This window comes from Cloeon dipterum, chromosome 3 (genome assembly GCF_949628265.1).
Source record: "Cloeon dipterum chromosome 3, ieCloDipt1.1, whole genome shotgun sequence".
In the NCBI taxonomy this organism is placed as follows: Eukaryota; Metazoa; Arthropoda; class Insecta; order Ephemeroptera; family Baetidae; genus Cloeon; species Cloeon dipterum.
In genome coordinates, this window is record NC_088788.1 from 3,786,823 (window position 1) to 3,811,214 (window position 24,392).

At 38.5% G+C, this 24,392-nt stretch overlaps 2 protein-coding genes across 3 annotated transcripts in view; one reads left to right on the plus strand and one right to left on the minus strand.

Annotated features, from left to right (window-relative positions):
- Positions 1-17,832, minus strand: part of LOC135941023 (rhodopsin-like) — a 65,865-nt gene extending 48,033 nt beyond the window's left edge. The window contains exon 1 of one of the 2 annotated variants that reach the window (XM_065486225.1): positions 17,592-17,832. In XM_065486225.1, coding sequence (XP_065342297.1) covers positions 17,592-17,743 — 152 coding nt within the window. In that variant the 5' untranslated portion in view covers positions 17,744-17,832. The remainder of the gene's footprint in view (positions 1-17,591) is intronic. The other variant, XM_065486226.1, reaches the window with a different exon arrangement.
- Positions 17,833-20,706: 2,874 nt separating this feature from the next.
- Positions 20,707-23,538, plus strand: VhaM9.7-a (Vacuolar H[+] ATPase M9.7 subunit a). Its single transcript, XM_065483674.1, has 4 exons — positions 20,707-20,892; positions 22,665-22,712; positions 23,044-23,131; positions 23,191-23,538. Exons 1-4 carry the CDS (start codon positions 20,795-20,797, stop codon positions 23,212-23,214), a joined length of 258 nt encoding a protein of 85 aa, XP_065339746.1. The 5' UTR covers positions 20,707-20,794; the 3' UTR covers positions 23,215-23,538.
- Positions 23,539-24,392: the final 854 nt, after the last annotated feature.

The following is a 24,392-nucleotide window of genomic DNA, read 5'->3' on the forward strand; positions in this document are numbered from 1 at the left end:
GCAAAGCCAGCAAAATCTCCTCTCAGCGCCATCTCTGTGATGTTTTCCTTCATTTATACTTTTTATTGACCATATAAGCGCAGGAATACTGTTTGGTGATACAGTTTTTCTCAGTCTGCAAGAGCCGCAGTTTTTAGAAAAATTACTTATTAGAAAAAAAGGTCTATCACGTTTAGGAACATTTTCTTCTTCTTAAAAAAATTTCCCTCTTACATTTTTTCACTTTTATATCCTTTCAGATATTATTAAACACTCAGCTAAACTTAAAATCTGTTTTCCATGACCCTATAAATAAAACGCATAAAAGCAACTATTCTCTCGACGAATCCCCTCTCGCGAATGGAGTTGACAGGCTCAGCTTACATTATTGTTTCAAATTTGTGCAGCGAAGGGTGATATGGTACTGCGAGTATTTCTGAGAAATAAATTTCATTCGGGCTGGGACAAGGTGAATTTCTGCTTGATGAGAGTGAAACTTTGAACACACTCTTTCGAGGAGGAGAAGAATCAACTTCGGTGGGAGCAGAAGAGAAGAACACATTTAATTGCAAGGGAGATGCTTTCCCAAGCTGATTCCATTATGGGACGCCAGTCGAGCGTGCCGGAAAGGGAAATAGGGATGCGCGGCGCACGGTCGGCGGAGAGAAATTAAAAACACGCATCAAAAGCGATCCAACGTTCATCGTCCTGATTAAAGGAAAGCAGCAGGGAGAACGCTGATTAATCAGCGCAGATATGAGAGCGCTCTGCGTTTTTTTTTAAAGTGGATTGATACACACGGTGGCAAGAGGAAATGATTTTAACCGTTGGCTTCTAAGTAAGCACTCGACCGAGTAAATTATTTGAAAAGACGAACTCGACTATATGCGAAATAATTAATTAAAGTCTTTGACGAAGTTTCTGAGCACACCAATCCATTCTTAAGGGCAGAAATAGGTTAAGTGGTAATTTTCCCGGCCAAAAGGTGCAGCGCGACGTGCGCAGTAGCACAAGTAGAACTTTTTCCCGCCAAAACAATCTCTATGTGAGAACTGCGCATGCGTCAGAGCTGGTGTGGCCGAGAAGAAGCGTCACGTCAGCCGCTAGTAGCCGGCGGTTGGCATGTGCCAGCTCTGACGCATGCGCAGTTCTCGAATTCATATTGTTTTGGCGGTAAAAAAGGTTCTACTTGTGCTACGCACGTCTCACTGCACTTTATGGTCGGAAAAATATCCAATTTACCTAATTCGAGCCTCAAAAATCGATTGGTGTGCTCGGAAACTTTGTCAAAGACGGCTTTCATCATGTTTTCATAATAGATTCTTGTCGGGATCTATCCTACGGTGTATATTTTGCCACTTTTCGGAAAAACTTGTAACGAAATTATATTAGGTGCATTTGCCATTAATTTGATGCTAAATTCTCATTTAAAAAATAATCAATTTTGGATCTAACTGAAATTCGGAGATTTTGGGTTTTTGTGGTATGAATCCTCTTTAATAACGAGCAAGTGCATGTAGAGTGTAACGATAAAAAACGTTTCAACTGAGCGTTTACGACAAACGCTCTCAGCGCAATAGGTGCACATTTTCAACTGCAAGCGGCAGCAAGGTGAGTTGGTGCAGTGAAAAGAAAGTAGTCGAGGTAGGCAATAACGCAGCGCCTTTTTCATCAGCTAATGTGCACCTTCAGCTGCAGGATGCGGTAGAATGAAAAATTTCTACGCGCTGACGTGCACTTTCGAGATGACACCAACGAAAATAAGAAGTTTGCAAAGTTTACTAGTCTGCGGTTGGAAAGTGGTCTCTAATGCGCAAGTTGGGCTGTGAGAAGACACTGCCTCTTTGATGTGCTTTGAGTCTTTACGTGGTTTTCAACGCATGAAAGGGTTCCAACACTCGTCTCTTCTTCGCTTTTAATGCTAGGCCTAGCTGTTTCAAAAAATAAATAAATGGCATAAACCATATGGGTTTCAAATTTCAATTTTATTCGTTTCGACAAGTTGGCGGAGTAAAATAATTATTGCGCTGATATGTGCGATTCCTCTGCCAATTTTAATGGATCTAGACAGTGGGGACCAGATTCGTGCGACGCGCAGATATGGCGTCCGGTGGAATATGGCGTGAAAAAACGGTCAGGTGAAAATGCGCGAAAAGAACCAAGTTTTCGTCAATATTGTGTCTTTTGGATCGTAAAAACAAACTCTTGACACTCGTACGGCAATCCATTGTTTCCCACATTCAAACGCCATCTTGGATCTGCGCAGTGCGAACCAATTTTATCACACATCTGGCCCACGCTGGGATCTAGAGTGAGATTTAAAATTGTATTTAGACTAATTTTTGCAGTAGGTATTTAAATCATAGTTTATCTTCAAATTCGGAGTTAATTTTGCCCCAGTTTTGAACAAAAGAGGCTTTTGTAGTTAAAGCAGACGTAACATCCACCGAGAAGTATTTTAAGATAATATATACAGCACAAAATAAAGCGGATGGAAGCTAATCTTTCAACAGTATAAACCTGGTTTATCAGTGTTACCCTCGTAACTCATTGTCAGACTACATTAAACAATTTTCTCGTGCTTGACTTTCTTTCTGACAAAAGCTTTGCAAAGTCTGATAAAAACGTCAAACTGCACTCTGCACTTTCACCGCAATCGGTTTTCTGAGTCAACTCCGTTTTTAAGAATGAGTCTCGCGGTCTGGAGAGACCAATCTGGAAGTCGACAGCGTCAGATAAAGCGTGCAAATTCACTGTCGGGTCGTGCTCCACATTGTTCTATTCGCTCTATTGGCTCGACAGCTTGTGCAGCAGGAGCAGAGGAAAAGACGGCGCGCATTTCATGCATTATTCAGTGTTCGGATTAACTGAGAGAACAGCGAGCGTCCGGCCGGCCGGTGGCAGCAGCAAAGCCTTCCTCTTATCGCACAAAGTGATCACACGTGCCCGCCCGACGTATATATATTGTAGTTGCAAAAACTCTGGGTGCAGCATGGCACACCTTCCGGCAACGCACGTTTGCTCGAAAAAGTTATGTTTTATTGCCTATTCGTGGGTAAAACGTTTCTCCGTGTGAGTTAAACCAGCCAACGAAAATTCATTCTAGGATTTAAGCGAACTTACAACTAACGCGTCATTTAGGAAATAATTTATCTTTTTCAACAGTCTCTGAACATAAATTTAATAAACATCTTTTAACCCAGTGGAGTCTAGATTCGTGCGACGTGCAAATATGGCGTCCGGTGGAGTATGGCACAAAAAATGGTCACGTGAAAATGCGCGAAAAGAACCTAGTTTTCGTCAATTTGCATTACTTGTACTAATTGCGTCTTTTGAATCGTAAAAACAAACTCTTGACACGCGTACGGCAATGCAAAGAGAGCTTTTTGCTTCCCGCATTCAGACGCCATCTTGGATCTGCGCAGTGGGAACCAATTTTGTCGCGCATCTGGCCCCCGCTGCTCAAAATTAAATCCCTAAATGCGACTACTTAATTTTCCAATATAGTGGGATATTTTTATCATTTATATATAAACTGCGAAAAGTTTTGTTTGCTAAAAAGCGAGTGACGTGCGGTTATAGCTGAAAGCGCCATCAAGGTTGCGGTTTGGCCGGCGTCACGTAGACGAGGCTCGAAATTTCAATTTATTCTTACCATGGAGAGTTGTTACTTCAAAAAGGAGATGACTTTGAGAGCAGACTAGCTCCACTCTCATCATTTAAAACTAGTTGCTCTTCGCTCGATATTGATTTGCATTTTCTCTTTGCGGGTGGAAAACAATAAGAATGCCATTAATTCCAGTCATGTACAAAAAGGTCAAAGTATTCACAAGTTTTGCAAATGAAATTGGAAAAGGGCAAAATCGATCACGATGATATCTTATGTCTGGCGCCTTGAATTGTAATTTTCTCCTTTTGCTGTGCGCCCAGCACCGTCTTTATCCAATCGCGTTGTCTATTGGGAGCGCGGTTGAAATTTATGCGTACCCGCAGGCCCTTATATTTATTGCCTCAGGCACTTTTCAATTGCATGCTGCTTCCTCAGATTACTATCATTTGATCTACCGCAGATTCACGGCATATGCGGCAGATATTTTACGGGATTGTTTTGTAACAGAGTCAATGAATTGCAACACTTGGAGAGGCAATATAACATTTTTTGCTTCAAACAAATATAGATGGGATTCAGTGACTCTCAGTGCTGCTATTTTGGTCCGTATTTGGCAAAAATGCGGAGAGTGAACGTTATAAAACTCGACGACTCTGCGTCAGAACAGAGGGACTAAATTGAGTGTGTTATTTTTCAGTCATGTGTGTTGCATAATTCTACTTTCGCTGGGACAGGAATAGTATGCCAAATTGTCGGCAAGAATCGAATGACTTAAAGGGGATAAAAAGTCGACGAATTGAAGTGAGAAATTTTCTTTTCCCTTCCTCGAGCCAACACACTTATCTCTCTCTAAAACTTCGAATTCTAATTAGACTATTTTTATTCTGCAGACAGTCTCAAGTGCGACTCATTAAAAATGCAAGTTAGTTTCCTCCCTGTCACAGACCTTCGAAGAGCAGCTTGTCGACATTTCTTTCGCGTGGAAATAATTTGAAGTGAATGAGAGCCTATCAGGAGCGAGGGAAAATTGTATTCTTCCTAAAATAGATTGACAGTTTGGTGTGCAACTCAGTAGCAATGATGAAAAACTACAAAATTAATTATTTTAGTGACGCGAAAAAACACCTGAACAAGCAGCTTTTTTGCGAAAGAAAAACTAAATTCTGTATTATATTCATGGGCATTAAAAAATCATAGCTCCCGTTTAATTGAGGAAGGTAATAAGAAATGCATATATATCAAAATGATACAGTTATATCCGCTCGTATTATAACTAGAAGTGTCGTAAATTGTAATTGTTAATTTGTCGACACTCAGGTTTTTCAACTCTTCCATTGCAAAAATGTCTCCCTTTCGCAATGCCACACTTCTGTTGAATTTGTTAGAGAATCTAAAGTGGAAAATAGTAACAAAAGTACATTTTTACCCTCCATCTCTATTTTCAGAAGAGGAAAAGCTGCAGTTTAGCTTTTACGAGCAAAAGAGAACGGGGTTGTGAAATTTTGAATGGTACTGGACTCAAATCACAAATCTACAAGTATGTCAAAACGAATACAATTTTCTGCTAAGTAATATCGACAGCAAGATTGAATCAGATAAAGTGTGCAGGCTTGAAATTAAATTTAACGGTGGCATCACCTGTTGACAGCTTCATCCAACAAAAAATTTGTCATATATTTTATAACAATCAATTCAGTGGTTTCATAGGTGTGAATGAAAGTGGGTCTGTAGAGGAAACTTTGTGAAATATCATTCCTATATCTGTAAATTAAATATCATCTCAAAATTGAAAAGTGCAAAATAATCCCAGGTTGTTTAAATTCCTGAGAACATTATCGGCTTTAAAATTTGCACGAAACCCAAGCGGCAAGCACTGTCTCCTTATTGAAAAACAGAATTTATTTCTCCAATTAGGAAATGTAGCTCATAATTCGCATGCCATTGGAGAGGAATAAAAAACAAAGCTAAAAAATCACAAGCCGAAAATTTTTTTTTTTTGGAAATTAAACTGTTAAAAACGCTCACGTTCAATTGAGGAAGGTAATTAAGGAATATACCCACATGATACAATCATATCCTCTCGTATTATAACTAGAAGTGCCGGTAGTTATTATTTTTTAAGTTGTTTTTTAACAACTCTTCCATTGCAAAAAATGTATCTCCTTCGCAATTTCGCAATGCCACATTTATCTTGAATTTGTAGAGAACCTAAAGTGGTATAAAAAAGTACATTTTTACCCTCCTCATCTCTATTTTCAGAAGAGCAACTACTCGACCCACAAATCAACAGCACTGGCTTTGAAAAGAATTTCACCTCTAACATTTAATAAACAGCACATATATATTGCGCGCAGAAATGGACGCGCTTGACCACCTTTCAGTGGTGATCCACTGAATGCGAACTCCGGCACTCAACTGCGCTTATCTTGTGATCCTCCATGAACAAATTACATTTTGCCCGGCCAGTTCGACCTCCATGCGTGTACGGATACACACAATAGGCCGACCTGGATATTAACGAAGCCGGAGAGTGCAGCATTTTTTCATTTGCGGACGTGTATATATAGCATACACACACACACGCACACATAGCCCTGACCGTGGCGGAATTAATTCCAGCTAACCTTTCCGCTTAATCCCGCGTACGTGCGGCAAGTATTTTTCATTACTGGATGCAGTGCCACTCCCCCCAGCACTTCTATATATAACATTTTAATACTCTTCTATGGCCTATAAATCGCGAGATCAAAGCATTGCCGCTTCGAATGGCAAATTACATCTCGTCGTCAGTCAAAGAGGAATAAGCCAACGCGCGGCTGGCGCACGCAATCGTGATTGCTTTTCATTATTTGGCTGCGGTGACGAGAGGCAATTAATTTTCTTTTAACATCGATATCTTAGGAAGATGGGTGACGAGACCATATTTAGGAATGATCTTTTACAGCAATCACATGTGTGAAATCTTATCATTTTATTAGAGACAAGATAAAAGATCGAATATTTCGTGTATGATTTAAATAGACCTGGAAAAAATTTTCACACGTGCTTTGTTGCATTCTTGAGAGGAAAGTGAATACTCATGATGGGACAGGAAGCTCATGAATCAAGGCTGCAACCATCAGCAGCCGGAACCAGCGAGCAGGACGGAATAAAGAGCACGCTATTCACTGAGGAAGCTCTGCATTTAATTTATGCTGACATGACATATTCATACCTCTCCGCGAGAGTGTTTTATGCATTTTAAAAAGGTTCAAATGTAATTTTCATTTAGATGGTGCTGGAATGTATGATTAGCTGTGTTTGTATATATATGTTGCGTTGCGTCACTTTGTGTTAGATTGTGTTAGTGTCTAAAATTGAATTAAACCCATAGAATCATCTTAAATTCCTCAACCCTAATATTGAGGGTTAATTTTTATACACAGGCCCTATGAAGATTTCCGCCATTTCTTACTGGGAAAATTACTGTTGCCTTAAAGACCATCTGTTTGCTCAAATGTAAAATAAATTGATCACTAATAATTACGTTTTTGGGATTTTATCTAAGGTATACAGATTTAGATGGGCGTTTAAGACTAAAAACATTTTCTGTTCGCAAAAAAAGGATATGACTAAGTAAAAAGCAAATTGATCAACGGGCTCACCAGCGGGGGCGAGATGTGCGATAAAATTAGTTCGCACTGCGCAGATCCAAGATGGCGTCTGAACGTGGAAAACAAAAAGCTCTCTTTGGATTGCCGTACGAGTGTCAAGAGTTTGTTTTTACGATCCAAAAGGCACAACTAGTACAAGTAATGCAAATTGTACGTCACAATATTGACCAAAACTTGATTCTTTTCGCGCATTTTCACGTGTCCTTTCTTTCGGACGCCATGTCTGCGCGTCGCACGAATCTGGCCTCCGCTGGGGCTCACAGAAGTATTGTTTAAACTATAAATTTGATTGTGAACAAAAGCTTTTGTTATTTTCAAGCCAAGAATAAACTTCACTATAGTTTGTCTAAAACAAATTTCATTCCAATCTCAGCCTCGTGAAGTAAAAGCGTTTTCTTAGAAAATCCATCATGCCTTGAGCAGCAAATCAAATTCTTAGGCATGGATCTAGATTGAAGCTGAGAGTGAGGTGGCTTCTTGAATTCCGGCCTACATCAGTAAACCCTTTGAAGTCTCCAAAGCTGCGTGCTGATAGTATACTACTCGAGTGTTTTTCCCGCTCGACTCTGCATCTGCACGGCTGCGATAAATAATTGAGTGGCAATGACGGCACACCGCCAGCAAAGACAATAGGCGCCGCTATATGAGATATGTATTCAATATTTCAGCAGGAGAGAGATCGTTCGCCACAGAAAGGAATAATTCTCTAGCATGTTTGTTCAGCTACTTCATTGTGCGGTGGATGAGAAAGAGAGAGAGACGAGGTGCACGTTTACGCACCAAAAGCAGCGTGGCGGCTGCTGCCGCTGATGATGAAACCGCAGAAAATCCCCTTTGGCTCTCTTTGCCAGCGTATTACCCGCGATGCTCTGTTTGTTCGCGTTCATTGTAACGACTGACAGCAAGTCGGCGAAAAGGCGGTTTTTTGTCTGCGACGCACAGACGAAAATGAACCGCACATATGCGCTCTGCGGAATCGCATCATCTACTTTACTGCAGTCGCACGAACGCACGAGCTGAAGCTGACCAGCCACACAGCCACGGCGTAAAGAGGCTCCAAAGGAAATTAAACATTATACGCGCGCGGTGGTCGGATCCAAAAATTGAGCAAAGTTTGAGCCTCCGTCGCCTCTTTCAAGTTTGAACCCAGCATATTTTCCGCACCCTCAAGCATAATCCCCCCACTCTGCGGATATTTTCTTGGCTGCTCAACCACCCAAGCCAATTTAGCCTGCTCTGTAGATATAGAATTTCAAGAAAATGTAAATAGGATCAGCGAGGTCCATTGATGTGCGAAAAAATTGGTTCGCACTGCGCAGATCCAAGATGGCGTCTGAACGTGGGAAACAAAAAGCTCTCTTTGGATTGCCGTACGAGTGTCAAGAGTTTGTTTTTACCATCCTAAAGATAAATGCAAATTATGTCACAATATTAACGAAAACTTGCTGCTTTTCGCGCATCTTCACGTGGCAATTTTTTCGCGCCATACTCCACCGGACGCCATATCTGCGCGTCGCACGAATCTGGCCCCCGCTGCATAGGATTTTTCACCAATTTTCTGTAAATTTTTATTCCGCATAAATTGAAACTCATAACGATTTTAAAAATCTGCTTTTCAAGATTTTTTTTCTAAACTCGTTGTTCTCAACGCTTTATTCACACACTTCATTGTTCAGCACACTCCAGTTGTTATTTCTACACCGCTGCAAGAGAGTAATTGTTGCGTATGTAGGCCCCGCGACTCATTACGTACACGGCACATGCATGCATTCAGCGAACTACTTCTACGCTTGCGGAAAGCCGAGTGAAAAGAGACGACTAATTGGAAGCAACCGCGCACAAAGCTAACATCCTAATCTAGCAGCCGCAGTGCAATATAGAAAGTTTCCCAGCGCAGTGTGTGTCGTGTTACCTGACAAATAAAAATGCACTCTTGTCACCATTTCTAATGCTACAAAGCCACCTGCTTGTATAACGCGCGCGCTCATAATTAATTTGCCAATTATGACAGAAGTATTGTGTTTGTTTGTTTGTTTACGTTTATCAGGCTTTTGTGCATGGCTCAAAAACAGAGCATTATATATCGCATTGTTCCTTTTTTTACCCTATGAAGGGAGGTATAAAAAGCTGCTACAGTTTGGCTTTTACGAGAGAAAGCGAAATGGGGTTGTGAAACACGGATAAATAAATCTACAAGTAAGTCAAAACAACTGAAAATTTTATGCAAGATTGAATCAGGAATCGGAGCACTTAAAGTGGAATGATACTGGGCAACAATTGAAAATTATTTGAATTGTTGGATGCCATAACCAATTGATCGATAAACAATTTGTTCAACAATTTGCAATAATAAAAAAGGACCTTCCTACAATAAAAATTCAAATTTTGCCAATTTTCTCCGAAATTTACAGTGATTTTAAATTTAACGGTGGCGTCACCTGTTGACAGCTTCCAACAATAAATTTTTCAATCAAGGAAATATGTTCGAGCACTCTAAATTTTGGAGAAAATTGGCAAAATTTGAATTTTTGCTGTAGGAAGGTCCTTTTTTATTATTGCAAATGGTTAAAAAAATTGTTTATCGATCAATTGTTTATGGCATCCCACAATTCAAATAATTTTCAATTGTTGTCCTGTATCATTCCACTTTAAATGGTCTTAATTTGATACTTGCACATTGTTGGGATTATTATTCAAAGTAACAAACTGATCAACTCCTAATTGCAGTCAACAGCTGTTAAAATTAATTTCAATAATTAACTGCGCTGTATATTATCTCTTCCTCAACCTTATAATTGCCTCTTGAAAGAAAGTGTTGCGCTCACAAAGCTCTCTTTCACGCCCCTTATTTACGGCGTTCAACAAAGAACGTGCAAAAAGCAAAGCCTCCCTCGTGGAAGCAGCGGAGGTGGTGTGCATGCATCAACTGGAACTGCTGAGCACGGGCACCTCTCGCCGCTTGACAACCCCGCACCGCCACATCAAGAGGGAGAGAGAGAGTACGCTAGAAAGCTAGGCAAAAATACGCGAACGCCGTCGGCCTGACAGGTGCAGCGAAAAAAATCTCCCATCATTGCCTATAATTGCCTCTTCCTTTCGCTCCACGTGGCATCTATGAGACTTTCACAGTCATGTGGAGACATTTCTCTCCGTTAATTATTTCCTGCTCCCTAACAGTTATACATGTAGGTATAATCAATACTTTTTCACATCACTGATTTATATGGAATAGTGGGAGCCATGGTAACAACAAACTGTCTCTGAATCTCATTACTTTATCGTAGAAATTAAATTATTCACTGTGGGATTATACATATTTTTTCCAGTAGTTTTCCTGATGTGCCAAACAGGATTTTGAAATCATTTCTTTTAAATGAGAGATGGGGCCAAATTTTCTAAGCTGATCATTTCAATTAATATCAACTCTATTCTGTGATTACTGAAAATTATATGAGGAAAAATCAAATGATGCGTACGTTCTCGTACTGTACAGCAGCTGTTTTCGGCCCCGCAGGCCACATTATCATTATTAGCTGCAGAGAACCAGCAAATACTGCGGCTATGAATTTTGTTTTGGGATTACTGCTGATGAAACCGAAACAGCTTTTGTACAGTTCGAGAACGAATCATTAATATGATTTTCCTCAAATAATTTTCACAGAGTAGAGCCATCCAGCAAAAACGTAATTTAAAATTTGCAATAACGCCTTAATCCAAGCCATTTCGAGTTTTTCCTCATAGAAAAAGTATCAAATTGCCATCAACGCCCTTTTCCTCTATTTATCCACAGCTCACCAACTGCACAAAGAGACCTCACAAACGCACTATAGCAAAGCAAGCCGTTCGCACTGTTCGCTTCATTCACGCATCATGCAGTTTCCGGTGGTGACCGATACCGTGACATACACGTAATCAACCCCTATACATTGCATGTACAAATCAAATACGCGCTGCTGCAGTTGACACACGCTCCGAGTGGCTTGCACGTGTCGTCATACTGACACAGGAATTTACTGTTTTCATGCAGCATTTTGTGAAATATGCGATATACTGTTTTTTTTTATTATACCAAAGTTTGATACTTGATGATCAGTTGCTATGTATTTTTATTCGACTTTTTTTGTTGAATGAAACAAAACAGATTGCATGTAGAGTTGAACAAAACTTTAAAGAGACGTATCCTATCCTCATCATGAATATAGAATTGTTTGGCATGAAAATAGTTGGTGGTTTCGATTTATTGTGTAAATATTTTGTTTCTGTTTACTTTGAGAAGGATAAAATTTATTTTTTATCATAGCAGCAGTTTTGCGGAATTTTTTTTAAAGTGAAACTCTTGAAAATTCAAATTAAATTTGTGATTGTTCGTCAGAATTTTTCAATCAAGAGGCAACAGTTTTCAACGAATGGAGCAAAATAAAAACAACACACAAAGTTATTTTTACCCATTACTTTCACGATTTTTCTTCGTTCTGTAATTGAATTTATACGCTTTTGGGGTGTCTGTAAAAATTCCATGGAAAATTTATAATTGTTTTTGCTATATTCAGATTTTATGGTTGATGTATTCTGCTAGTTCTAGAATTTATCAGAGGAAAAGAAAAAATATTTTTCCGAATACAATTTGGAATTTTACTGCATCTTTCCTAAATAAAATTAAAATTTCACAGGTTAAAGTAACAAAGTAAGTTGAACTTTCGTCGTTACATTAATAAGGATTTTCAATAAAATTGAATTACCGTAGATTATAAGTTAGCTAAAAGGTGCATGTGTTTACTAGCTCCTTCGGAAAATCATCTCGTAACTTTAGCGAACAAATATCATCCGCGTGGTTGCAGATGTAGAAGTAATTTCTTCCGAGAGTCAGGAGTTGCCGAGAATTACTAATTAGCAAAATCTCCAACAATATTATTATCTCCCCCGGAGTCATGTTGCGCAAGAGAAGCTTCATTTAGTGGAAATTTCTACTACATATGCGAGTAATGCTTTGGCAGTTAACAGTTAATGGAATCAGCCTTCTCACTTCTAATTTGTCTAAAACTCACGCTGAACTTTTGTGCATATAATTACACGTGTTTCAAGCCTGAATGAACCATTATTAACTTTTGTTTTAGCAAAACACCTTATTAAAATTCATTTCACTCGAATTGAAGATCCGGAATTTAAGGCAACCTTGTAAGTTTGATAAGTTTTGATAAAATATATTCCATAATAAATTAATTCACCACCAATTTATGATGAAAAGTGGAATGATACTGGGCAACAATTGAAAATTATTTGAATTTTTTGATGCCATACACAATTGATCGATAAACAATTTGTTCAACAATTTGCAATAGTAAAAAAGGACCTTCCTATAATAAAAATTCAAATTTTGCCAATTTTCTCCGAAATGTATTGTGCTTGAAAATATTTTCTTGGCATATTTCGATTCCTCTCGTCGAGATCTGTCCAACGGTGAATGTCACTTATTGGGGAAACTCTTGGTTTTGAAATTAAATCGGATTTCAAGTAAGGAGACAGCTATTACCTTTTGAAAAGCGCGCTAACTTTCCAGCCAATTTTCTCAAAAAATTACAATTTAGGCTTTAACTGAATCCTAAGGGATGAGTTTATGCATTGGCAACAAGCATTTTCCAGGCTTTTGCACTATCATTCCTCTTTAAATACTATTTTTTCATGCCGTCTGAATTTTTGTATTGCTGGCAAATTCTCCATGACGTTTAGGGCCAACGGTAGTCGGATGCCGCAGTTTCGGCGGGAAAGTGCCGGAAAGGGAGCAACATTTGACGTTCACTTTTGTGTCATTGTGCGAGGAGCGGCGCTTCCCGCGGATTTTGCAGCAATTCGCAAGAGGCACGGCACGAGCAATTTGGAACGCGAACTATTGTCTGGTGGCACCGACGAGATGGCAGAGAGAGAATTCCCCGTGGAAAGGGAGTAGAATTCTCATTCTCGGCGGCAGCCGTCAAGAAGTCGGTCCGCAACGATTCCCATTGTCACTCTCGTGAGCGCGAAACAATGAAATGCCGGATGAATAAATCAGCGCGGATATATTTCGTGCGAGGCGTAAAATGTGCCGGGCATCATCAGCGCGCGATGTTTACGAGCCAGGCGTTTTATCACGGCGTCAAAATTTTTTCACTAGGTGCTGATGGGGATGAAGTAATGTGCTCCACGCGCTGGTCGCCGTCTTTTTATGGTTAATTCTTGAAACAAATTTCCGCCGAAAAACAATGGGAAAGTTATGGTTTTGCGTAGAATGCTGATTTTCCCAGATTTTCGCTCGACACGCAACAATCTCTTCAGCATTTCTTGCCCATTCACAGCTGACATTTCCCTTTGGATGGTAAAACATTTCATGGAAACGCTCTTCGCGTCACATCAAGTGGAATGAAATAATTTCCTAGTATTTTAATTTGAATTTACACACTCTTGCGAATACGAAGTACGAAATATTTTCTCTTTTTCCCGTGTTAAACTAAAAACTAGAAAGTTGGATAAACTTTGTTCTGTTTTTACGCTGTGCGTTGGAGAAATATTTATTGGAATTTAATTAACTAACTTCTCCTTTTACGTTTTTATTTTTGCTACTCTTTCTTAGAAAATTTGTTACTTTTCTATTTCGCAATTTTAAATGATTTTCTTTTAGTGGACTTTTAGACGGTTCTTCGACGAAAACAGATTGGACGGTTGTGAAATCCATTTTTTATAATGTTATATTGTTAACCCTAGCAATTTTCTTTTCAAAACGGCACATTTTGAAGGGGATCTGTATTTTTTTCAGTTTTAGTGATTCCAAATCAATTTCTGAAGGTTTCACTCGTGGCGTTTGATTTTTTAAATGCCAGTTGGCATATTCTAGGTCTGTTAAAGGTCAAGAAACTGACTGAAAGGCACAGGAAAGAGGATACAAAATGTATTTTGAAACCCATTACTACTTTAAATATTCTAATTTTATTGCAAAATAAATACCGATCAAAATTAGCTTAATGTAAGCATCTGCCTCCGATTGCAAAATTCCGAAATTGAAGAACAACTTTCGTATCTACAGGGATTTTACAGCTTTATTTAATTAGCTTCCAAAGTGATTTAGAGGGTTGCCGACGTTTATAGACGATTTCGAGCATCCAAAAGTCATAAAATGGCGTGCAATAGTGCTTATTTAGTATCTGAAACTAAATCCAACTCACAAATGTATAATAAAAATAATCCGTAGCGGAAAAGTTGCGCAACTTTCAACAACCAAACGCGAATTTTCTTGTTGCAAGAAAAGAGAATTTGTTGAACGATGCGCAATTTTACCTCTACCAAAGGACTAGTGGAAAGTCTTCATTTCCCAAACCCTAAAAATACGAATTGAAAATAAATGAAACCAGGCTTCATACTCATCGCTTAAAATCGTTGTTTTAATTTCTCAACCAGTTTCGACGTCATCAAAAGTAATCAATTAAAATCAATACAATTATGTCACATCTAAAATTACAAAATTAATTAATTCGTGATTATGACGCACTTGATGACGTCGAATCTGGTTGAGAAATTAAAGCGACAAGGATGATAAGCCTCTGGTTTCATTTATTTTCAATTATGAACGCAACCTATTTCCAAATTCCTAGAAATACGGTTTGCAAACTGAGACATTAATCAACCTACGAGGCAAAACTATGAAATGGGTAAACCATTTCACTCTTGTTCCATGTGTGCCACGGGTGAAATATGAGGTTCAATTTATGGCTGCTGCGGTTGTCTGCCCCAGTTGGTACAAAACACTTCCATACAAGTGTCCCTCTGCGCTGTGCGCGAACACTCACGCACTGATTCGGAAATTATGTTCGCAGAGCGAGGAGAAAATGGCCAGTGCGCCAAGCACGTACTCGCTTTTCCGGCATTGTAAAATTATTTAACTACATACTCCGCTTGCATTACGAAAATAGCCTCTTGACTGTTGCCAAGAGAGGCAAAAAGAGGATAAATAGAAGTAAAAAATTAATTTTTACTTAAAGCTTAATTTTATTTCTCTCTCCATTTAATTAAGAGCCAGCTTTAATTTTGCAGAGTGCAATTCTTCTGACATGAATTGTTTATGATGAAGCGTGAGTTTATTTAATTCAGCGCAACAAACAGTAATTATTATTATCCTCGGGTCGTGCGGAGTAGGTGGCTCTGTGGATTAACGATTATTAAATGAAGCATTTTGAAACGGCACTCATGTGAAAACACAGCGGGAAAAGCTCAACGGCGCCGAAATGTAAGCAGAATCAAACGTGTCATGCAGCAATTAAAATATTTAAACCGTTTATCACCGAGTGCTTGACAGGCACTACAACCCACATTAATGCTGTTTGGAACGCACAATAATTTATCATGAAAGAGCAGTGCGAGCTGCGGATCTCGAAATATTAGTTTAAAATTTGCTATTTTCGCACATTGTTAGACTGTAAAGCCGGCTGCTGCTGATGATGATATTGCGCTATTTACAGATTATTTAGTGCTTTGCCGATTTTAATTGAGTTTTGGATTTGTTCTCAAATATTTTTATCATTTGGGCTGCTATACACATACATTTTTAGCGAATTTTCTTTGCTGGTCTTCAAAAGAATTATAAATTTTCAAGTTTCTTAAATGCTACTAAGCATAAAAAACTAAAAAGAGGGTTGGAAAAACTTTGATAATAATTTCAAAGGGAAAATTTGATGTACTGGTGAGAAAAATAAAAGAAAATCCAAGAAAATGGTAGATTTATTCCAAATTTTGGAAAAAGAGAATTTTCATAATTGGTTCAAGAAGTAATTTTCTAACAAACCAACAAAAAAGTAGCAAAGATTTACCAACTAAACAACCGTCTAAAAATTAAGTCTATTTGTGCTCAGGATTTGAATTAAATTTTAAATATCAATTTGAAAAATCGTAGTCAGTATTGTTAAAGAGTGTTTGTAACGAATAATTTTGTTAACAAATTAAATTTTCCATTATAAGAGTACAGCTCTACTATTATGCCAAACAACCGATTTTTGGTTCTTGTTTTCTATGAAAATTTAGAGAGCATAAAAAGGAACAGTTTTCTATAGTATAAAAATTTTAATTTTCTGTCGATAGCGCAACTGATTGTGAGTTAAAATTCATTAATTTATTTGAAACGTCTAAAAGTGCACACATTTCATCACTTCTCGGGCCGAAAAAAGACATTGTTTAAGCGGACCTTGACCCAAATCTAATTGTGTCTTTTTAAACTGCGCTTGATGAATTCGGTAAATAAAATTAAGAGACCGGCACGTGGCTGCATTAATTGAATCCGCCATAGATGCGAAAAATCGTGCACGGGGTTTATCAACCTCAGTAATTGCATTAGTTGGCAAAGTTTCCTAGAACGCAGGTCAAAGTAAAAAAGGAGACACCCGGCGTCACTTTATAATTAACTTCGTCTCCGAATCCTTTAATTTCGCATCAAAGAGCTCGTGGCATCCGTTTGATTGTAACGAATGCTATGCATGCGTGAAATTGAACGGTTCTTTGTATAGTTTTAAAATTAATTGCAGTTCAATCTGATGTAGATAGACAAGTGATCAAACAGTGAAATTACTGGATTTGCCATATTAATCTATATTTACGCAACAATAATGACCAACGACCTTTGTGATTCTAGTTAATAAGGTTCTAACAAATATTTATTTATAAACAATGTGCATTATTCAAATAAATTCTGATAGTGAGTCAAGCTATTAAATTTCAACCAATCTTCGCCTAAAATAAATGGCTTTCCATGTTTGTTCACTTGATTTCGATCGCTCTCGTCGCAATCTATGCAACGATGTGAAGTAGATTTCCCTTCTGGTAAAATAAATCATACATTTAAATATGCCTGATCAACGTACAAACCTTGGGCCTGATTTTATAAGAAATTTAAACCACAATCTGTGGAATTTTGTTAGTAATTATCTTTCAGGATTCTCAGCATGCCACAGATCCACTTTGGAAACTCATTTTTTTCGATAAAAAATACTTTATTGAGTTGGAAAAGTCAAGCAGCAACTTTTTTCTTTTGCTGACACTCGATTTTTCATAAAATGCGGTGTCATGTGTCTCGTTCAGAAAGTACATCATACATATATCCCGAGACTGGCTGGAAAGTTGCGAGTTTCCGCACCCTAGGGGCCCGACATACATTTCCACTTGGCGGAAGACGGAAGAATTGCCGTCGTTGTCAGTGCCAAAAGCAGAAGGATCCGCAAATAATATAACGAGCCTAATTCTGGCCAATTGTCTCGCTTGCTGTGTTTTTCAGAACAATAAAAAATAGTATACAACACCCTCTTCAACGTGAAGACGTGTGTATAATTGACACTCACCTTGAGGAAGTGCGGCGAGCGGAGCGGAGCGGCGCGCGACAAGTGGCCGGCGAGAGGTGCCTCAGGTGCCGCGAGCAGAGTTCATCCAGCACTGACCTGTGCGAGCCGAGCGACTGCACCAGCAGGCAGCAGCCGAGCGGGCGGCACAGCATCCGCCGGCGCAGGGCGCACGCCCCGCCGCCAATCGTTGCTCCCGACCACCCCCGCGGGCCCCGCTCGGACAGCCCGAAATTTCCACGTCGATCTCACTCAGGGACAGTGTTTCGTGCAAAATGTGTGTAAACGCACATTCAAAACGCGGCTGATGATAATAAATTGATGTCAATCGGGGCTTGGAGCATTTTGTTGTTGACGAAGGGTTTACATTTTAGGTGACTTGTTTTCGATACAATTAAATTAATGGATTCATTGGATGGTAATTTAATTATTATTTCTCGACAAAAGACAGTAATATATATTATTATTCCTATAGCTGTTTTCTTGCAAAAATATCATATTTCCACAGGGGTTTGCAGTGTTTCTGTCCCATCTTTCCACAGCTAGTTTTCTAGGGGAAAAAAGAGGCAGAAATTTCTAGTTATTCCCTGAAGACGGAAATTTTCTTCATTTTTCAAGGCTATGAAGTTTTTTTTGTTTTCATTTAATAAAGATACGGAAAATAATCAAATGAAACCTTTTAAAAAATATATTCTCGAATTGGAATCAAATATCAGTATTGCACGATTTCAGGAATTTGCGGTCCTAACTTTTCCTTCAGTTTTAACATCTGAAAACACCACAAATAAATCATTTGACAGATTGCTTCGCTATATTTTTCCATTAATTTCTCTCGTCAAGATCAATCAGTAATTTCAAAAGCCAATTAATTTCTACGTCTCAATAATTGGAACTAACAACAGTAATTTTTATTTCCACTCTTGTTCTGCTAGTCGTTAAATCAAATTATTTTTAATGTATTGTTTTTCCTCTTTTCCAGCAGGAGCGTCAATTTCATTACTTGACGAGCTGTACAAAAAAATAGAAAATGTATTATTTAGTCTCTCAGGAGTAAGTTGGTAGCTCCCAATGAAATAATTGCTTCAGTTATTTAGCAGAAACTAATCGGATAGTAAAAATGACGCGCACTGATTGAAAACAAGGAAAAAATTAACCGGATTGGATGCACGCGAGTGGCTTTCTTCAGTAGAAAATTATTTCTACGCTTCTGATTGGCTCTCAGCTCTCATTTTCACGTGAAAGACACCTGGACGTCGACGACCTCAAAAGGAAGAAGTTTTCTGAATTAAACATGATTTAAAAAGGAGCGAAAATGTTATTTAATCGCAATAATTTGTTTCAGCTCCATAGCAAAATTATTTCGTCCCTGTATCCTCTGGTAGTTTCTTAACCTGAACTTTCAAGTTTGATTTTATGTTCTGACAGGTGATAAGAATGAGCAATAAAATGTGAAAGTGAACAGAAATAAAAGAATTTCATGGATGATGCGCAAGATATTGATTAAATGGACCTTGTGAACTGCAATGTTCCATGGGCAGAGAAAGAAATTAGTATGAGTAAGTGCAGTTGAAGTTGATTCCAACGGACGCCCACGTTAACTGCTCTACATAAAACTTGTTCAAAAATACGTCGATCGTAAATCCTGCTGTATTGGACTTTTCAATAAGCAATTCACCACCAGCAACTTTGTGAAGAAAGAAAGAAAGGCGTCTTCCTTCATAACTTACTGAAAGTTTAGAAGAGGCTTCATTTTATTCTTTTTGTTTCCGTCGTTATTGCGAAAAACTTTCAATGCCTCTTTTGCACTTTGTATGAAAAATATCCATTTGAATAACCACTGAAGGAAGAGAGCGAGAGTCCGTCGAGTGCGGCGCTCCATATTTAATTACGCCGGCTCCACTGCAAATATGTATTCCCCTCTCATTGCGAATTCAGTGCTCGTACGAATTTTGTGTACCTTCTCTGTACTATAATTTTATATTTTAGCAAATACAGTACATAGTAGCCCGATCAAATTAAATCAGGCAAATGGAATTCTGTTGATGGAACCAATCGCAATATTTTTGTTCCAAAATAAATATTTAGGCTAATTGATTTATCTGTAAAATTCGGTTCGAATTGAAAATATTTAAATATTTAAATATTTGGTTCAAGTCTTAATTTACTCAAAGCTCCACGCATAATTTAATCAAATTTTACGAGACAGAAGCAATTTAAACCAAAACTAAAACCATGTAAAAAATAAAATTATTGTCAGTTGCGCAAAAATTAAATTAAGTCTATCGCTTGCTTAACTCAATGGCTAATTTTTAGCTTTAAAGTGGAATAATACAGAGCAACAATTGAAAATTATTTGAATTGTTGGATTGATCGATAAACAATTTGTTCAACAATTTGCAATAATAAAAAAGGACCTTCTTACAGTAAAAATTCAAATTTTACCAATTTTCTCCAAAATTTGCAGTGCTTGAACATGTTTTCTTGGCATATTCCGATTCCTCTCGTCGAGATCTGTCCAATTGTGTATGCCACTTATTGGGCAAACTCTTGGTATTGAAATTAAATCGGATTTCAAGTAAGGAGACAGCCATTACCATTTGAAAAGCACGCTAACTTTCCAGCCAATTTTCTCAAAAAATTACAGAGCTTTTTAGGTCAATTTAGGCTTTAAGTGAATCCTAAGGGATGAGTTTATGCATTGGTAACAAGCATTTTCCAGGCTTTTGCAGTATCATTCCTCTTTAAAATATATTTGAAAAGTATAAACGTTATGTAAACCTAAAGTAGAGTTGGCTGAAAAATAAAACAACGCTCAGGGCCACTGAATGCGTGTTAATTTGCATTTTTATCTTCTGTTCATAGCAAATGCCTGAGTTATTCACACGCAGCACAAATAAAACACGTGTATGTCGACAAGGTCTCCAAGAAACACGCTGTTCTTTCTTTCATTCTTTCTTATTTTGTGTCGTGTCCTGGCGTGAAAGCGAAAACTGCGACCTAGCTCTCTTTATGAATGAGCGGTGGACGGAGCTAGTGACTCCCGCGCGTCGAGCCGCGAGGGGTGGAGGGTGGTGAGCACCCCTGCTCGTAGCCGATCGATACCAAACAAGCGAAGGGCGTCTCGCGCACCAGCAAAATATCGAGCCGCTGATTTTGTCGACGGGAAACGAGTCGAATTTTGGACAAATTTCGGCCGGAAAGTAGACATGGGCGCCTCCATTTTCCCAATTTTCTTCTTCACAATGGTCTGGGGCGGCGTGGGCATCGCCTTGCCCAGGATGGTGCCCAACGGCCCTCAACAAAGGTGAGTGTGTTCGATAGGGGACTTTAGAAGATGAATTCGAGGTACATATATGAAGATCATTCTTTAGTTTAGAGCACTAAAAATCTCATTTGGAAGATCAAGTTTTGTGTGAAAGTGAACAAATACTACATGTTCAAAATAATTTATTTTTTTAAAAGAAAATTGAAATTGATATCAAGTTGGACTTTATATTCATTATTATGGCTTATGTTTTTAATATCTACAATTGAATCAGTAAAAATACTCAACTCCATCGCGTGGAGAGGTGTAAACAAACTTAACAAACACAAATTTTGCTAATTTTTACGTTTTTTAAAGAGTAAACAAGGGTTCAATGGGTGGAACCTCAACCTTTAGACCCCTTTAGTTACTTATGGGAGGTCAAGGTGAGTCTAATGGCGCGCACATTTTGAAAATTCACTTTTAAGATGCTGAGATTTTGCTGTGAATCTAGTTTCAAATAATCTGAAAGAGCATTTCGCTATTTATTTTTATAAATCTGAAAATTATGAAAAAAATGCCACTCTATATTTGTGATATTTTAATTTTTGTATATTTTGTTCAGCTAAAGATAGCAATGTAAAAAGCCTTAACATTTTGAAGACATTTATTAGCTATTTTTATTCACCTTAACCTACCTTTTTGAGGTCGAAATATTGAACAAAAATCAATACCTTACAACAATGAGAATGCCTTCCCTAGAAAGTGCGAGTAATTTAAAATGTATTTAGAATTTTAGATTAAGTAAAATAGAGGTCTCAGCCGCGTAATATCAGTCGGTGGCTGGCTGAATTTGGGAACGGCGGGGGCTCAGCATTTTTGCCTGCGGTTAGCGTGGCAAACAAATTTTAAAAAGCAAAGTTTAACCGGAGGCCAATTTTTCTCGGTTTACTTTTCATTATTTTTTCGACTTTCCAACCGGCGGCTTTCAGGGTTCGCTAAATTTGCAAAGCACAAAAAGACACCACTGGTTTTTTGCGCAAAAAAACGCACCAGTTTTGGTGTTTTTCCGCATTTTTCCGGATTTAACCCGAAAATAGTCAGATTTCGCCCCAAAACAGTCTGAAATTTTGGAAAATTACGTTGAGAGTTAAAATTTTTGCTGGTGAAACCAGAGGCTTCAATACTGATATTTTGAAAATCCCTAATTTTGGTCATCTATCATGAGAATTTTTTCCTCCCATAAGAATGCATGTGTTTCGTAAAAAATGAGCAAAATTGCATAAAAACCCGTAAAAACAGTTTTTTGCAATGCAGTGGGTTTTCAGGAAAGTTGCGGGTTTTTGCGAATCCTGGGCGGCTTGTGGTTGACCAAAGTAATCCAAAGTTTAGCCGGCTTGCGCGCGGTGCAGCATGACTGGCTTAGACCACTACATAGTAGTTATAAATTGTTCAAAGAAGTTCCTTCTATATTTTGACTTTCAAATATTCATAAATTTGGGAAGGTCTGGGTTTTTTAAACAGCGTATTCCGGTCAAGTAGGAAAACTCGCTGGACTCCAGGCCATTTTTTGTCAGTCTAATACGAGTACATATAATTATAATTAGCATCCAGCCCTGGAGATCACGAACAGCATTAGAATTACATTTCATTTTTACCTCATGCATAGACCAGGTACAGAGGTGATGTAGATTTTGAAGTCTAAAATTCGCTCGAGTGCGCGCTCGGCAGTCCGCACGTCCTCTAAAACAAAGTTAGGCTTCCCGTCGAGCGGCAACGCCGAGCTCGTTGCATAAGCATCCCTAACGCAGACGACCTACTTTGTGTTTCAGGTTGATGCAAGTGGTGCTGATGATCACAGGGGCTTGCTGCTGGCTTTTGTAAGTAGTAATCAGCGCAAAGCTTACAATTAAATCTGTATAATATAACCACAAAGGTACACACATTTAATTAATTCATTCATTAAAGCATCAGAGTGAGAGAAATGGAACTTGATTGGATTCTATATTGATTTCAAACTGGAAAACCCTGAATGCTCGACAGGGCAAACTGTTTTTGAGTTGAAACGTCGAGTTTTGTATTTCGCAACGATTGAAAAGAGTCGTCATTCCACTTCGCCAACGCCTTAATGAAGTCTTGCAGAACTTTCGCGGCTATTCACGCAAAACCGCATAGCGTCTTGGGAAATAATTCTTTCTCCTTTCTTTTCAGCTGGCTGTGTTGTTACATGGCCCAGATGAATCCGCTGATTGGTCCCAGGCTGTCCAATAGGACGCTGCTGCTTATTGCCCAACAATGGGTGAGTTTCAGTTATCCACTTTCGCAGCCCAAAGGGAGACAAAATATATCTCGTTTCAGGGAAATCCACTGGAGAGGTTCTAAATAGGAGACACACTTCCAGCTTCCGCGAATAATTAATTAATCGAGACTACCTTGCGGATTATTACTTGTGAGACCTCTGAAGCTGGCGTCGCGAGGAGGATTGTGTTGAGCAACTCTACGATTATGCACACGTGCATGTTTATTGCAACAGATTTTGATTGAGTTTGTCAGATAATAAGTGATTTAGCTGCAGGAGTAAAATGTATTTTCTTCAGTTTGTTTATAACAAATAATGTACAGTGTATGCACTTCATTAAATATAACTGTTGAGAAAAATGTATATAAGTGTTCAAAATAAAAAGTTTAAACTCCATATATCATGAATTATTTTCAAGTGTTTTCTTTTTAAAACAATTAAGTTTTGAAACAGCATAGTTGTTAAGTTGTCAACTTATAATATTTTTTCTGGTATGCAGCGGGGTCCAGATGTGGGATAAAATTGGTTCGCACTGCGCACATCAAAGATGGCGTCTGAATGTGGGAAACAAAAATAAAAGAGCTCTCTCTTTGGATCGCCGTACGAGTGTCAAGAGTTTGTTTTTAAGATCCAAAAGACACAATGCAAATTATGTCACAATATTGACGAAAACTTGCTTCTTTTCGCGCATTTTCACGAGACCGTTTTTTCAGAAACCATATCTGCGCGTCGCACGAATCTGGACCCCGCTGCTAGTATGAATAAATATGAAGCAATTTTAAATCAGATAAAATAGCTGCGTGACGTAGAATAATAAGTTCTCGTGATAGAATGCGCTTCAAAAGAAAATCAAACCAAGCTTTTAAGTAAAAGTTGTACAGTACTTTTTTAAATTTTTTTCCAACTCACGATAAGAGTTATTGGAGAAAGAGGGGGGATCTAGCACATTTTGCAGCTTCAATGGAATATTGAAGAACTTTTCTTTACAAATGCACAAAACAGAGTTTTTCTAGTCGTCACGAGGAGAGTAATAGAAAAGCTGCTGTCGCATGACTAGGTCAAGTACAGTAGCGAGCGATACTAGGGATGAGTGATGAGCATTGTTGTCACGCATCGATTCAATCAAATAACGCTGAATGGTCCGCATGCTGCAAATCCAGATGCGTAACAAAACGGACGCGAGTTCTTTTGTCTGCCGTTGCCAGGCGAGGCTTTCGCGCGGCACAAGTTTTACTTGAGCATGTGAGAGCGAGAACAATGC